At 47.1% G+C, this 14,017-nt stretch overlaps 1 protein-coding gene across 1 annotated transcript; it reads right to left on the bottom strand.

Moving 5' to 3' along the window:
- Positions 1-2,519: 2,519 nt before the first annotated feature.
- LOC104585036 (pollen-specific leucine-rich repeat extensin-like protein 3) lies at positions 2,520-2,999 on the bottom strand. Its single transcript, XM_010240939.1, has one exon. The coding sequence runs from the start codon at positions 2,997-2,999 to the stop codon at positions 2,520-2,522; it is 480 nt and encodes a 159-aa protein (XP_010239241.1).
- Positions 3,000-14,017: the final 11,018 nt, after the last annotated feature.

Below are 14,017 nucleotides of genomic sequence, written 5' to 3'. Positions count from 1 at the left end.
CCCAAGGTATATAGCCTAGAGGGAGTACAATACATCGAAAGTCTTAATTCTATTTGACAAGTGCTAAGTAGTTTCTAAAATTTAAAATGCATCTTTAATTAGAAACTTTTTTTTATTTTGTTCATTGCAGGTCCAAAATATATACTATTCCCTCCGTTCACATGTATCTAGACGATTTAAAGCATAAATACATACATATTTGGATAAATTTGAGTCACTTAATATGTGACGGGGGAGTATGTCACAAGGATGATATGGCCGTTGAACCAACACCACATAAGCATGTGCCTACCTGCCGAGTTACCATGTCGACAGGTAAATTTGCAAAATACCCCCCATGACTATTAGGATGCCCATTTCACCGGTTGGCCAGCATGTATCGTCAATACATATGCGATTGAATCAATACATTGATCACCCACATGGTAACTATTTTTTTTCTAGATATGATCATATAGGAAGAACATCTAAACTGACCGAATCATAAGAAGACATTTAATATAGAAATATAAGGAAGCTAGTTAACTTGAACTGTGGATTTCAAACCAAGTATGGATTTACATTTCAAAAGTAACAGCTTGAGAAAGTAATAAAAAAAATACTCGGTACTCCATCTATAACACGCATACTCCATTTAGTAAGTCCTATAATATTTTTGCAGGTTATTCTCCGGCGTCACAATGGCTCCGTACTTGGTCTCTACTGCTTCCTACGGAGGGATAGGGATGTATGGATTTTGGGTGCAACCGTTTGGTGATGCTAGCACGGGTTTCTTCAGCCAGTTTGGGTGGTGCACCGACTTTCGATTTGAGGACTTCTATGTTGATTGCTTGATACTTTAATCATATAATGGTCGTGTGCATCGATCCGTACAGAGCTTGAGGGATTCCCTACTTTAAAAACAAACATGATAAGCCATGGAAAGAATTCCGGTTTGGGCGCCCATGCCTTACATATAACCAGCTGCGTCGCGGTAGCAACCATGCCCGCGAACTGCACCTTTTAGGCTGACATGGCCAAGAATTCTCCGGTTGGCTAAATCTTCCAGAGGATTGAGTCTCCAGTATCTACAGTAAAATGGCCCTAAATATCCTGAGTGAAATGAAAGGTGAACTCTTGTAATCTGAATGTTAACCCTGGACGCGATGTTAATCTGCCGGATCAAGGAATTATCTTGTAAGGCACTCGTGACACGCCGTTTTTTTCTCCCTTATGGAGAACTGATCATGAAAAGGCAATATAAGACTTATCTGACTAGAGCTCTACGGAGTCTCAAATTTGGATGCTTTTGGCTTGGAGCCCATAATTACCTTGCCAAAAATTTGGTTAAGGTTTTTGTTTGATCAAGAGTTGGCCAACTTTGACAAAAAAAAAAGAAAAAATTGAACTAGAGTTGGTAGTGACATGTTGGTCCAAATATTGGATTTCATTCAAACAAGTACCAAATTTTGTTCAAAAACCAAAAATTTGGTAGGATAAAGTTTGATCACCATCAAAACATACCCTTTGGCTCCAATCCCATGATGATGGAAGTGGCAGCGTAGAAAAGGTCCATGTCAACACTATTTTGAGTAGAACATGCAAATGTCAACACTATTTTAAGTTATTGGATATTCTAGAGGATCTTGAAGAGGCGTGTCTTTGCACGTCATCCTTTGGCTCTGAGCTTAACATTGTCTCTGGATATACATGGTACTCCCTCCGTCTAACAAAAGATGTCTCAATTTTGATCAAATTTGAATGCATCTATACACTAAGTCATGTCTAGATACGTTCAAATTTTGACACACTTGAACTTTTGTGGGACGGAGGGAGTATCAGAATTTCTTGTTAATTGCCACCAGCTTTATTGTAATAATATAGTTAACTAGTATTTGACTTCCTGTTTCTGAGAAAGATCGGCCCGAGCTTGTGGTGAGCTCGGCAAAGTGTGCGAGCCTCAATGGCGATAGGAGGCGAGACGCTCCACGGTGGATGGCAAGCTGCGGAGCGCGGCGGATGGTGATGCGCCCAATGGGAGGGATCGGAGGTGCGAGCGCAACGGCGACGGCGCAATACACGCGGTGGCCGGTGGGTGGCAGCCTAGGGAGTTAGTGGTGGGCACGGCCGCGTCAGCTGGTCAGCAGCCGGATGGAGACGGAGGAAGTAGCTCGATTGAGAAGAAAGGGAGGAGATAGCGCTAGCTGTTGAGTATTGAGCTAGCATCATATATAGTGCATACGGAATAAAGGTTCATCGATGTGTATATAAAAAACGAGGATTCCAAACTATTTATGTAAAAGACAGTTGGTTTCCTTTAATGAAACCGGAGGGAGAGCCCTCTGTTTGTCAAAAAAATAATATAAAAAACGAGGCATGGCAAGTAAAACAGGATTGAGAACTCAAGTACATAGCCATAAGAAGCCAGACAGTAACAATAATATTCTCCAGTATTCTCATTTATTTTACTTAGCACCAATCTTGCGTGCGGGCTCGCGCGTGTGTGTGACATATATGTAACCTAGTAGCTAGCTATATATTTAGCTATGATGAGAAGGGGGCATGGCTTCATGTACAAAGGTATTGCCGGTCGGAGGAGGGGGAGCACGGACCCTTATCAGGGTAATTCCAATCGGAGTGGACAGGTACGACGGAGGAGGATAAAGGTTAGGCACCGGGTTCTCGCCGCTGGGAACATCGGACTTGACGGGGTAGCTGATCTCATGAGGAGGAGAGGGAGAGCCGTTGTGCACCGGGTTCTTGCCGCTGGGAAGTTCGGACTTAACGGGGTAGCTGATCTCATGAGGAGGAGAAGGAGAGCCGTTGTGCACCGGGTTCTCGCCGCTGGGAACTTCGGACTTCAAGGACTTCGCCGTATGTCCGGGTGCAGGAGGGCCATCGTTGTGTATCGGATCTTTGCCCTTGTGAACCGGTCGGGCCATCGCCGCCGGCACCGAGGCAACGGTAAAGGCGATGGCGAGGAGGATGAGGACACGAACGTTTGCACAAGGAGCGGCCATCTTCAATTGTTCTTCTAGTCGTGGCTATGCGTGCGTGCGTGCGTGCGTGCGTGCGTGCTTGCAAGATGTTGCGATGGTGTCAAGGGATTGCTGTGTATATATAGGACCGGCGGCTCATCTGCAAAGGCATCCATGGATGATAAAATTTCTATTTTGGAAGAAGCATGCATGCATGGTATGTTTACTGCGAGCATCCACGGTGGATTGGCGTCTGGCAAGCTAATTCGCGATATCTTTCCTTCCATTTTACATTCCAAAATCGAATTCCCTTTCGGAACGTCCATTAGCTGATATGTTTCCTAGACAAGTGTAGGTACGGTTAATTTAGGAAATAAAACTCGATTTGGTCCCTAAATTGCAAAAGGGGAGGAGTTTTCCATCTTGACTGCAAATAGTATAGACACTGGCAGAGGATCCGTGCGTTGCTACGGAATACAAAATAGACATACAAAGTTATATCATATAAATTTGTGGAGTTATTACGTGATTTGATTTCAGTTTCCAACATCACGGTAAGGTAAAAAAAAGTCTGAGCTCTGGTGATCGTCCGTCACCATCTTAGACTTCGGTTGATTCACTCGAGTTAGGATAAAGGTAAAGCATCTTATAATTTGAAACGGAGCTAGTACTTTGATTTGGCACAATAGAAATAATAAGAAACAACACCCTTCCATTTTTCTTGGTACAAACCGTCAGCTACATCATTCTTGGCATGCCAACAGGGCATCAGCTTAATCGAAATAAAAAAAACTGAAAATTAAATATAACCTAGCCTCCTACAATGTGGTCTCCTATATTCACCAAGAAAATTAAATGTGGAGTATCCAGATTGCTAGGTTCAATTTAGCGCCACTTCAAGAACGACAACATAAATCAATGGGATTCGTTGGTCACCATAATTTTCACAAGCACTTATCATAGGCTCTGCAGTATTCAGCTCAGGAAAACAGGCTATGCAGTATTTCAGTTCAGAACAGGCTCTGCAGTATAACTTGACTGGTATAAAAAACAAGATCAACCGTGGTATTGCAAAAATCAAGTTGAAAGAATGGCTTAAGAAAAAGACTAGAGAATGATTCGATAATCTTCTAGCTTTGTACTTGCAAGCAATTTCATCTCTTGTATGTTTTTTTTTCTGCCTCATTCTTCTGAAAATAACTATGAAAATAGCCGTCTCTTTGTTCAGACCATCTTGAACTCATAACTCATGACTATGGCTGTGTCCTTCTATATGAAACAATTTGATTAATAAGGAGAAATATTGTATTACTTAAAGAGTCCATCAATCAAATAGAGGTGATAAATTCTCCAAATATATGAAAGATAACGATTGACAAATTATCTCCTCAAGATCAAGAGTCCCAATCAGATTCTCCATGGAGATTTCCTGTCTCTTGTGTTTCAGAGAAGTAGCAAAGTTCCTCCACGAGGGAGGAAGCTTGACGATGATGCCCCCCGGCAACAAATTTGTCGGGTAGTGGACACTTGAATTGCTCAAATTCCTTAACCATAGTCAGTAGCTCATGAGGCTTGTTCGACTATAGATCGGTTTGCAACCATCTTATAGTCAAAGAATTGCTCCATGACGCACAGCTCACTACCAGCATTAGATGAGCTGAATTGTGCATCGAGCGCATCCCACAACTTTTGGCATCCTGAATGTGCAGATAAGCATCAACGAGCTTATCTCTCAACACACTTATGATCGCACTGACGACTACAACACAAGCCTCATTATACAATTGCTGAGGAGAAACTATTTGAGTCTTCCCGTGTTGCACCGCCAGTATGTGCCCATAGCCACGAGCCACATTTGACATTTATACTGCCACCTCTTAAAGTGCACTCCAGTAAAAACAGGTGGTTTCAATGCAGCAGCAAATTGAGCCATTGGAAATTGCCTGCACATGTAAGATTTTTGGATTGTTGAATGGTATTTTTGATGAATATTTAATCCAAAAAATCGTGGCATAAATCATGTAGCATATTATATCATGCAAACTAGACAAACTAAAACGCAACGCACATCGATGAAACTCGTCTAATTCCACGGCATGAATAATATAACTACTGATTAAAATCAAGAAGAAAGAGCAGATTACATACGGTACGGTGCCGTTCTCCAGATTAGGTTGTTCCTTGTTGATGAACTTGTTGAAGTAGGTGACGAGTCCAGCGACATCGATGTTCACGCCAGCTGCAGCAGTCATCTTGGCAACCTCCTGGGCATCTGCCAGCGCCTGCACTTGCATCTGGGTAGCATCAACCGCCTGTTGTTCGATCTGCTACTGTGAATTTGAGCAGCCTGTTGCTGCCAAGCTTGGAGTTCAGCAGCCTGCTGCTGCTGAGCTTGACTGGCAGTCTGCGCCGCGGGATCACCGTTGAGGTCCGCCATTGGTGGTGAAGAAGTCGATGAAATAGTGGCGTGACGAAGCGAGCAGTCGCGGTAGAACGCTCCCCAAAAACCTTATCGACCGTCTCCCGGGCAGAATCTCGAAGGTCAGGGTTTAGGAAACCAATCGACGTTGATTTAGGAAACTTTCGGTTTAGGAAACCAACCGACGTTGATTTTGGAAACCAAAGATATTCCCTTGCTCACCTTGCTACTAGGTGGGATACCAACATTTCTTATATATTGGTCCAACTCCCCCTAAACTAGCAAGATGGGATTATCCAATTTCCTCATCCCACTTCATGAAGGGCTTTTGAGATTTTCCAGGAATTAATTTCAGATTGGGTCTTGGGCCAAATCCTAACCTCGGGGCGAACTGTCGTGGTGGTGTCACGGCAGATGCCATAGAATGGCTTATGTTGGGCCGATGGACGAAGCAGAAACCGGAGGAGGGAGGACGTGATGAGAACCACGCACAAACACAAGAACACGCACACGGTTTACCCAGGTTCGGAGCCCTCTTGTTAAGGTAAAACTCCCACTCCTACTTTGCAGTATTTGCTGAGATAGCGAAATCTACAATGGTGCTCCTTGAGCAGTTTCTTGAGGAGGAAGAAGAAGAAGAATAAGGGGAAACCCTAGATGTCTAAGTGAAGGACCTCTCTCCTGGGAGGGGTAGTGCTCTTATTTATGGACCGCCAATGTCACACTGACATGTGGGCCAAAAGCTAACCTTATCTTCTACAGGCCCCGCCGGGCACGTTCGTCGGTTCCCTCTAGGGCGCACGGCAGGGGACAAGGCAACTTTACTTTTCCTGGCGTCTGGCAACACGCACAATAGCCACGCGCCGACTTCCGTCATCGGTTCTCTTTCGGTGCTTCTTTGTGCAGTCGCATGGCACCGCGACGTAAGCAACGACTGCTTTCCCGTGATGAAGAGGGCGTTGCTTTACTTTGCGTCATCTGACAAGGATAAGACCGTTGACGCATCTCGGCGCTGGCCGAGATCGGACTGTTGATGCCTATCCTACAATCACACAAGACAAGATAGACACGCCGGCATACATTTGGTATGCCGGCCTGGTATTAGTTCGGCTTAAGGATGCCGGCGTACATGCCTGTGCCGGCTTTGCCCTCGTTATCTCGGCGTGTGTCGTCATGACCCTACCCGGGGTCATCCCCTCGACACTAGTCCCCGAAGCTGTTGGGGTCCGGCAGGGAAAGAGGTCGGGCCACGATAGTTTCCCACACTCAAGCCACCAAAACCCACCGGGGCTGAGCCGAGAAGGATGCCGAGACAACCCCGAGTTTTCTTAGCCGAAATCGGGTTATTCCGACATATCGAGTCGGCGTGCTTATTCAGCCCTGAGCTGAGGTTCCTTTCTTCCTCGTGGCCGGCAGTAGAAAACTCGTTTCTGCCGACATTAGTGCCACCTATTGCTCACAAACTGCACTCTGCTTAAATAACAGGAAGATAAGACCGAAGCACTGCCGGCGCGCCTTTCGAGGCGAGCGTGTCGTCCCATCAGATAGGAAAACCAGCAGGGCATTAAGAGAGGAATATCGGTTCCCACGCGGATCCTTATCTCCCCGGATTCGGAGGGATTTATTGCGCCACGTCGCGCAGTAATCGCGCGCGTGCGCCGTTAATGGGGTTGATTGCCCCCATGATCGTGCGCAGCCTTACCGTTGGCCACAGAGATCGTGGGCGCGGAAGATCCGCACCCCATTAGTGTGCCGTGGGTATAAATAAGGGGAGGGGGCGAGGGTGAAAACTCTTCACTTTCCCACGACGCCCTCGCTCTCCTCTTGCTCTTGCGCACTCCGCCATTGTTGTGAGCTCCAAGTTCTTTTGCTACCGCGCCTCCTAGCTCCCAGCAGCCGAGCTCGCTGTTGCATCCTCGCGCGCGCCTGCTTAGCTCTCCGCCGCCGCTTTCTTGCCCGCTCGTACCTTGCGCCACCATCTCCTCACTGAAACCCTAAACCGAGATCTGTTTTCCGAGCAATGGCATCTTCTTCTCGTGATGCCACCGCCGTCGACCCCGCAACTCAGCACATCGAGGAGGAGACGGGCTCGGAGCGAGCCGGCTGGGAAGGCTCCCATGTTTCGCCGGCGGACATCGACTGGCTCCGCCGCACCCGACAGATCCCGGAGGAAGTGGAGTGCCGGATCCCCGGTGACGAGGTTGTGCTGAGACCCGAATCCGGTGAGTGTGTCATCTTCCTTGCTCACTTCGAACGTGGATTCGCTCTCCCGGCTAGCGATTTCACTAGGCACTTTCTAGATTTCTTTGGCCTCCAGCCGCACCACCTTCCGGCAAACACCATTCTTACTCTCTCGGCGTTTGTCACCTGCTGCGAAGCTTATCTCGGCCTCTGGCCTTCTATCGACTTGTGGGCCAAGTATTTCATGTTTCGGCCCCAAGTCCTTCCCGATAAGGACAATCTCGGCGCCGCTAAGCCCATGACTCAGTGCGGCGCCGCCACCGTCATACCCCGGCGAGGTTCGGCCTTTCCTCGGATCCAGGGTCTTGAGTCCTGCAAAAAATGGCTCAAGACCTTTTACGTGAAGAAATCCTCCGACACCGACAAGATCAATCTGCCGGCATTCATAGTCGGCCCTCCGGAGGAGAAGAAGAACTGGAAGCACGATCCCAAGGACTCCCTCCCCGAGATCAACGAGGTTCATGCCGGCATCCTCGAGCTTAAGGCGAACGGGATGACGGCCGACGACTTGCTAGCGACATTTGTGTACCGGCGGTTATGCCCGCTCCAACGCCGGACACACATGATGTGTTACTATAGCGGCCAGTTCGACCCGAACCGGGTATCAACCGTCCGGCTAGACAAGCTAGAAGTCCGACGCCGAGTTAAGGCGATCGCGAAGATGAACTTGTCCGAGCACTGGGTCTGGGGTATGCCCGCGTTCAGCCGGAAGCACCGTCCGCCCCCGGTAAGTCTTTATTTGCGTATGTCTTCCGTTTTTATCCGACATAATGGCTATGCCGGCTTCCATCTGACAATGACTTATCTCGGCGCAACTTTTATTACTTTGTGCAGAGATTTACTCTTCAGCGCAATAAGGACAGGAATTCTCCGAATAAGCACTTTGGGAGCGAGCGCTTGTCAATCGACACGGAAGATCCGGACTCGGAGGACCATATGCCGATTGCTCATGCCGGCCCTCGTCGCGCCGGAGGTAAATGACTACCAACATCTTCTCATAGATATTAGAACACTTATCACCAAAATACTCATGCCTGCATTAACTCGGGAACAGCTGACTCGGATGATCCCGCCGCTGCTGTGGCGTCGGGTCCGACTGCTCCTGCGGTGCCGGCCCGCGAGAAGCGCATCACCGAGACCGGTCTTCCGAGGACCATGAAGCGGAAGAAAACCGCTTGTCGGCAACCGAAGCCGAAGCCCATGGTCGTTGGGTAAGATTTGCAGTCTCGATTCCTGATGTCAATATTCTTCTTAACCGTCATGTAGATAACAAACCTTCATTCCTGCAAGGAGGCTCTGACGGCCACGTAGTCTCAGACGTGCATTGCGTCTAAGATCCCGGTAGCTTCGTCTCCGCGTGCCGAGCCTTCAACTCAGGCCACGGGAGAGACCGAGACCGCCGTAGATCCGACATCTCCCGTCCGGGATGTCGGCCCTGGCATCGACGCTTCGAGCGTTGCACAAGCGAGGATGTCTACGGCCGCGACTTCGGTGACCGGAGCAGCTCCTTCGTCGGCAGCGCCTGAGGCGCAAACATAGCCGCAGGCCACGGAGACTCCCCAACAGCCGGAAGCACAGCCACAAGGACCCCAAACCGCAGCAACACCACGATCGCCGCCGCCGCAGCCGCAAGCTACCCAATTAGCGGCTACACGAGCGAAAAAGACCCAGAGCTCCGCTATCCCGGCGGGACAAGAGCCTCCGAGTTCTTCCAGCTCGGCATCCATCTGGGGTACTCAGGGAGTTCAGCCAACGCCGCTGCTGGCCCCACGGTGGGCGCCAACTGTCATGGTGGTGTCACGGCAGATGCCATAGGATGGCTTATGTTGGGGCTGATGGACGAAGGAGGAACCAGAGGAGGGAGGACGTGATGAGAACCACGCACAAACACAAGAACACGCACACGGTTTACCCAGGTTCGGAGCCCTCTTGTTGAGGTAAAACTCCTACTCCTGCTTTGTAGTATTTGCCGAGATACCGAGATCTACAATGGTGCTCCTTGAGCAGTATTCTTGAGGAAGAAGAAGAAGAAGAAGAAGGGGAAACCCTAGATGTCTAAGTGAAGGACCTCTCTCCTGAGAGGAGTAGTGCTCGTATTTATGGACCGCCAATGTCACACTGACATGCGGGCCAAAAGCTAACCTTATCTTCTACGGGCCCCGCCGGGCACGTCCTTTGGTTCCCTCTGGGGTGCACGACAGGGGACAAGGCAGCTTTACTTTTCCTGGCATCTGGCAACACATACAGTAGCTAGCCACCGGCTTCTGTCATCGGTTCTCTTTCGGTGCTTCTTTGTGCAGTCGCCTGGCACCGTGACGTAAGCAATGACTGCTTTCCCGTGATGAAGAGGGCGTTGCTTTACTTTGCGTCATGTGACAAGGATAAGAACGTTAACGCATCTCGGCGCTGGCCGAGATTGGACTGCTCGAGCCTATCCTGCAATCACATAAGACAAGATAGACACGTCGGCATACATTTGGTATGCCGGCCTGGTATTAGTTTGGCTTAAGGATTTTGGCGTACATGCCTGTGCCGGCTTTGCCCTCGTTATCTCGGCTAATGTGTGTCGTCATGACCCTACCCGGGGTCATCCCCCCGACACGAAGGGGTGGGCGAACGAACATGAGCGGTTTCACAGGCGATGAAGGTGGGGGTGAAGGGAGCGGATGCGGGGATGGAGGGGGACAGGAGATGGAGCGGGGTGAGGAGGGGGGGGGGACTGCATGCGCCACATGAGGGAGAGGGGTAGAGGGGCGGCGGCGTGGTGAGGAGGTGGGGACGGGCGGCGGCGAGGTGGGGTGAGGAGGGGGAGAGTGGCGGGTAGATCAGTTTTTTTTTGTTAGGCATGGGACGAAGGAGGTTCGATGACGGATGAAGAAGCTCGCTGCCTCCGCCGCAACTGTGGCCGACGAAGAGAAGGGAAGCGGCAGCAACATGAGGAGGAGGGGCGGATCTGCTGTTTTTTTTCCGTTCGGCGATGGAGGAGGCTGGAAGAAGGGTTGACGTGGGGGATTCAACAGGGAAAGTGTGGCGACCTAGACCTGTAAGGATCCAGAATCTCTGTGTATTCTGTACTTGTCCCTAGATCAATAGCTAGTACACACAGTCCAAGATGAAATACCAAAAACACATGTCTTTTTATTAACGATAACCAATAATCCAGAGTACATATTCTATTACACAACGGAAAATCAAATTGAACACCAATGAGTCCATCAACGCCACAGGCTTGTTGAGTATAGACCCGCGACGCTGCGTAACCTTTCTTCATACGTCAACATCTGCACATGATAGGTGCAGGTCAGTACATTGAATGTACTTGCAAGTAGATACCTGTAAGGTTAGGAGAAATGCACGTACATGCTTAAGGATAAGTCCTAAATAGGCTTCTACGGTTTCTTTTGCAAAAATCCAGTTTTGGATTTTGAAATAATCATAATACTTTTTCTTTGGAAAACTCTAACTCTAGAATTTTGTAGAAAATAGTTTTTGAAAACTAATATGTCAAGTGGAGTTTGCACCACAAGACATAACTCTACGATCTGTCATCAGTGCTTCGATGACTCACAAAGCTTTCCCTTACTATGCATTCTGGGTCAAACTGACACTCACATAGTAACCCTGACTCATTCTATGGATACTTCCATCGAGTAGAAACTCATTCTGTGGATACCATCGAGTCAAAACAGTTTTTGGTTTTTGAAAACAAAACTAGAAGATCTCCTCTTGACCGGACTTAGTAGCTCAAAATTCGCCCGTAACCAGGGGCATGGCTAATCGATTAGATTGACACTCTGCAGAGGTTTGTACACTTTACCCACCCGACACAATCAGTCCAAAGTGTTGCCTAACGACAAGCGTGCACAACAGGTAAAGATTGTGACGAAGTCTTTCACTAGAAGCCCCCTATAGTTAATCCTGGCACCGCCCGCCCCACACATGAGCGCATTGGCCCCTTCTCCGAATGACGATACCCAAGTAAGGGTTTACCGCTAGTTACTTGACTAAGCCAGAGCCATAATAGCAAGTGATTGTACAGGTACGCTTTTGGTATCCATTGGAAAAGACTTGAACTTTTTGATACTGGACGGCGGTCCCCACCGAAAATCCTGAGCATCTGTAGAGCCGAACTGGATGCTGCCCTTGTCGACAACCAAAAATGGTCTCACACATACCACTCCGCCCAGTGGAAAACATTTTTGGGTTTTATTTTCAAAATATTTTTTAAAACACTCTCGCTCATATCATTAGACTTTCTTTTTCGAAAAGTTTTGTACCCTCCCGATAGAATATATAGCGAGCAAGTTTGAAAACATACATACTATAATTTTAGGGTAATTGGTGGCATGACAAACAACCTGTAGGCATACTACATAGGTCATAACTAATAATTTGCAAACGCATTTTGAAAATACTTTATAGAGAATAAGACCTACACATGCATTCTTACAATTTGTAGAACAAAGTAGCATATGCAAAAATATAGGATTCTAGATGATCAAAGGTATCACTTGCCCTGGCCTGTGTTGATACAAACTTCTTCTTCACGACACTTAGCACAATCGCACTCCGAATCATCTATCGCGAAGAACAAATAACAACAATAACCACATTGTTCGGTAACTCCAAATAAATCCAAATGAAGAACCAAAAGTGATAATCAACGATTATCTTTATTGCTAAAGCATAGGATAGGGTTTCGGAAAGGATGGAATAGTTCGATAGGATTATAACTAAGGAGTAATACTATGCCCTTAATATCCCACATGTTTTATTTATGAAAAACATGAACAATGCACATCTCACGATCCAACTAAATTATGGCAAGATATGCAACATTATGACAAAGCTATCATGCAAACTATGAACTTAGGTGAACATGATAGATAATAGAAAGCATTTAATTGTTGTTCTAGCATGCTATGCTGCTGTTTTAATGAAAGTAATTAATTTCAATGCATGAAGTTCATCTATGCAATGCAAACACAACTCTACATGTCATATATCAATGCTAGTTGATAAAGCTACATGAGAGTTAATTTTATTAGTTGTTTCTTATTAAGATGCAAAGGCTAAATATGACATAAACCTCATGATGCAATTTATAGGTAGGAAAATAGTTTTACACAAATACTTTAGTGATACCCAAACCTAGAAAAGAGAGGTAAAGAACCTAGGGTTTATGATAGCAAGATTTGAAAAGAGTCTCTAAGTGGTTGGGACAAAATAGAGAAAGGAAAAGTAATCTAAATAAGTTTAAGACATGGCATGTTCGACCAGAACATAACATGTGATAGATGCAAAGGAAACTTGGATTAGAAATCGGTACAAAAGGCTAGCATTGAATTGGAGTTGAAACAGTTTAAGTTCTGGCTGTTAACAGATACAAAGTTATACGGATCATGGGATACTGTAGATGATCATGAAGAGGTGTACAAAGGGGTTCAGAATGTAGGGTTGGATGCATTCTTGTCAAAACAGAAAGAATCATATAGTTTGTAGCAATGGATCAAATGATATAGGCTTTGGAATACAACTAATCAACAAGACAGACAGACAGTGTTAACAGATATGAAGTTTGGTGGAAGACGCACTAGTGTAGATGAAACACTCATGCAAGAAGCGCACTGATGTGTAGAGCATGATCTGATGGAATAGTCTGCAAGAATTTGGAAAGGTGGATAATCCAGAAGCAACATGCTGTGAATAGTAACTTCCGACGAAGATGCACTGCAGAAGATAATCCAGAAGGGGCATGCAAACTGATCTAATCTGTAGAGCACGACGCGGCATAAGCATAGCAGAAGAAATCGGATAAATAGGATGTACGGTTGATAATCTACAAGCTATAGAAGTAGGCTAATCAAAACAGACTGCAGCTCGAAAAACAGAACAAGAAAGCTCACCGGAGAAGACGAAGTTCGCCGGAGTTGATGGGATTCGGCGAAACAGAGGCTCCCTAAAGCTGGTATTAGGTAGATGGTGTTCTAGGATTCGAGAGGGATCTAATGGTGGTGATGGCTCGGAATAATTTGGAGCAAGGTGGTAGGAATTGCTTTGGCGTGGAATTGGCGACGAAAACTTGAAATTGGCGGCAAGATTGACTGCGGCTTCGAGCTAGGTTTCGAGGGATTGGTTGGGGCTCTCGAGGGCGTCCGAGGGGATCTATTTATAGGAGGGATGGAGCTTGAGATAAGGCCGGCGACGGTGGAGGTTTAAACGAGTCGGTTTCGCTTTAAATTTGGAGGAGATGGAGTCCGGGTCGATTTGATTCTTGTTGGGATAGATTTCTTGCCGTGTGGGGCACGAACAAGAGCAGAAAACGCGGAGGAAAATGGTTCGGGTGATGGAATCCGTGGTGGAGGCGGCCATGGAGTCCAGCAGGAGCTTGGGCTCGGGC

Source organism: Brachypodium distachyon, chromosome 4 (genome assembly GCF_000005505.3).
Source record: "Brachypodium distachyon strain Bd21 chromosome 4, Brachypodium_distachyon_v3.0, whole genome shotgun sequence".
NCBI lineage: Eukaryota > Viridiplantae > Streptophyta > Magnoliopsida > Poales > Poaceae > Brachypodium > Brachypodium distachyon.
Note: the sequence above shows the minus strand (reverse complement) of the source record. Positions and strands in the feature narration are given on the sequence as shown.

Excerpts from the sequence above, each read along its gene's own strand:
- LOC104585036 (XM_010240939.1), bottom strand. The coding sequence starts at position 2,999 with ATGGCCGCTCCTTGTGCAAACGTTCGTGTCCTCATCCTCCTCGCCATC.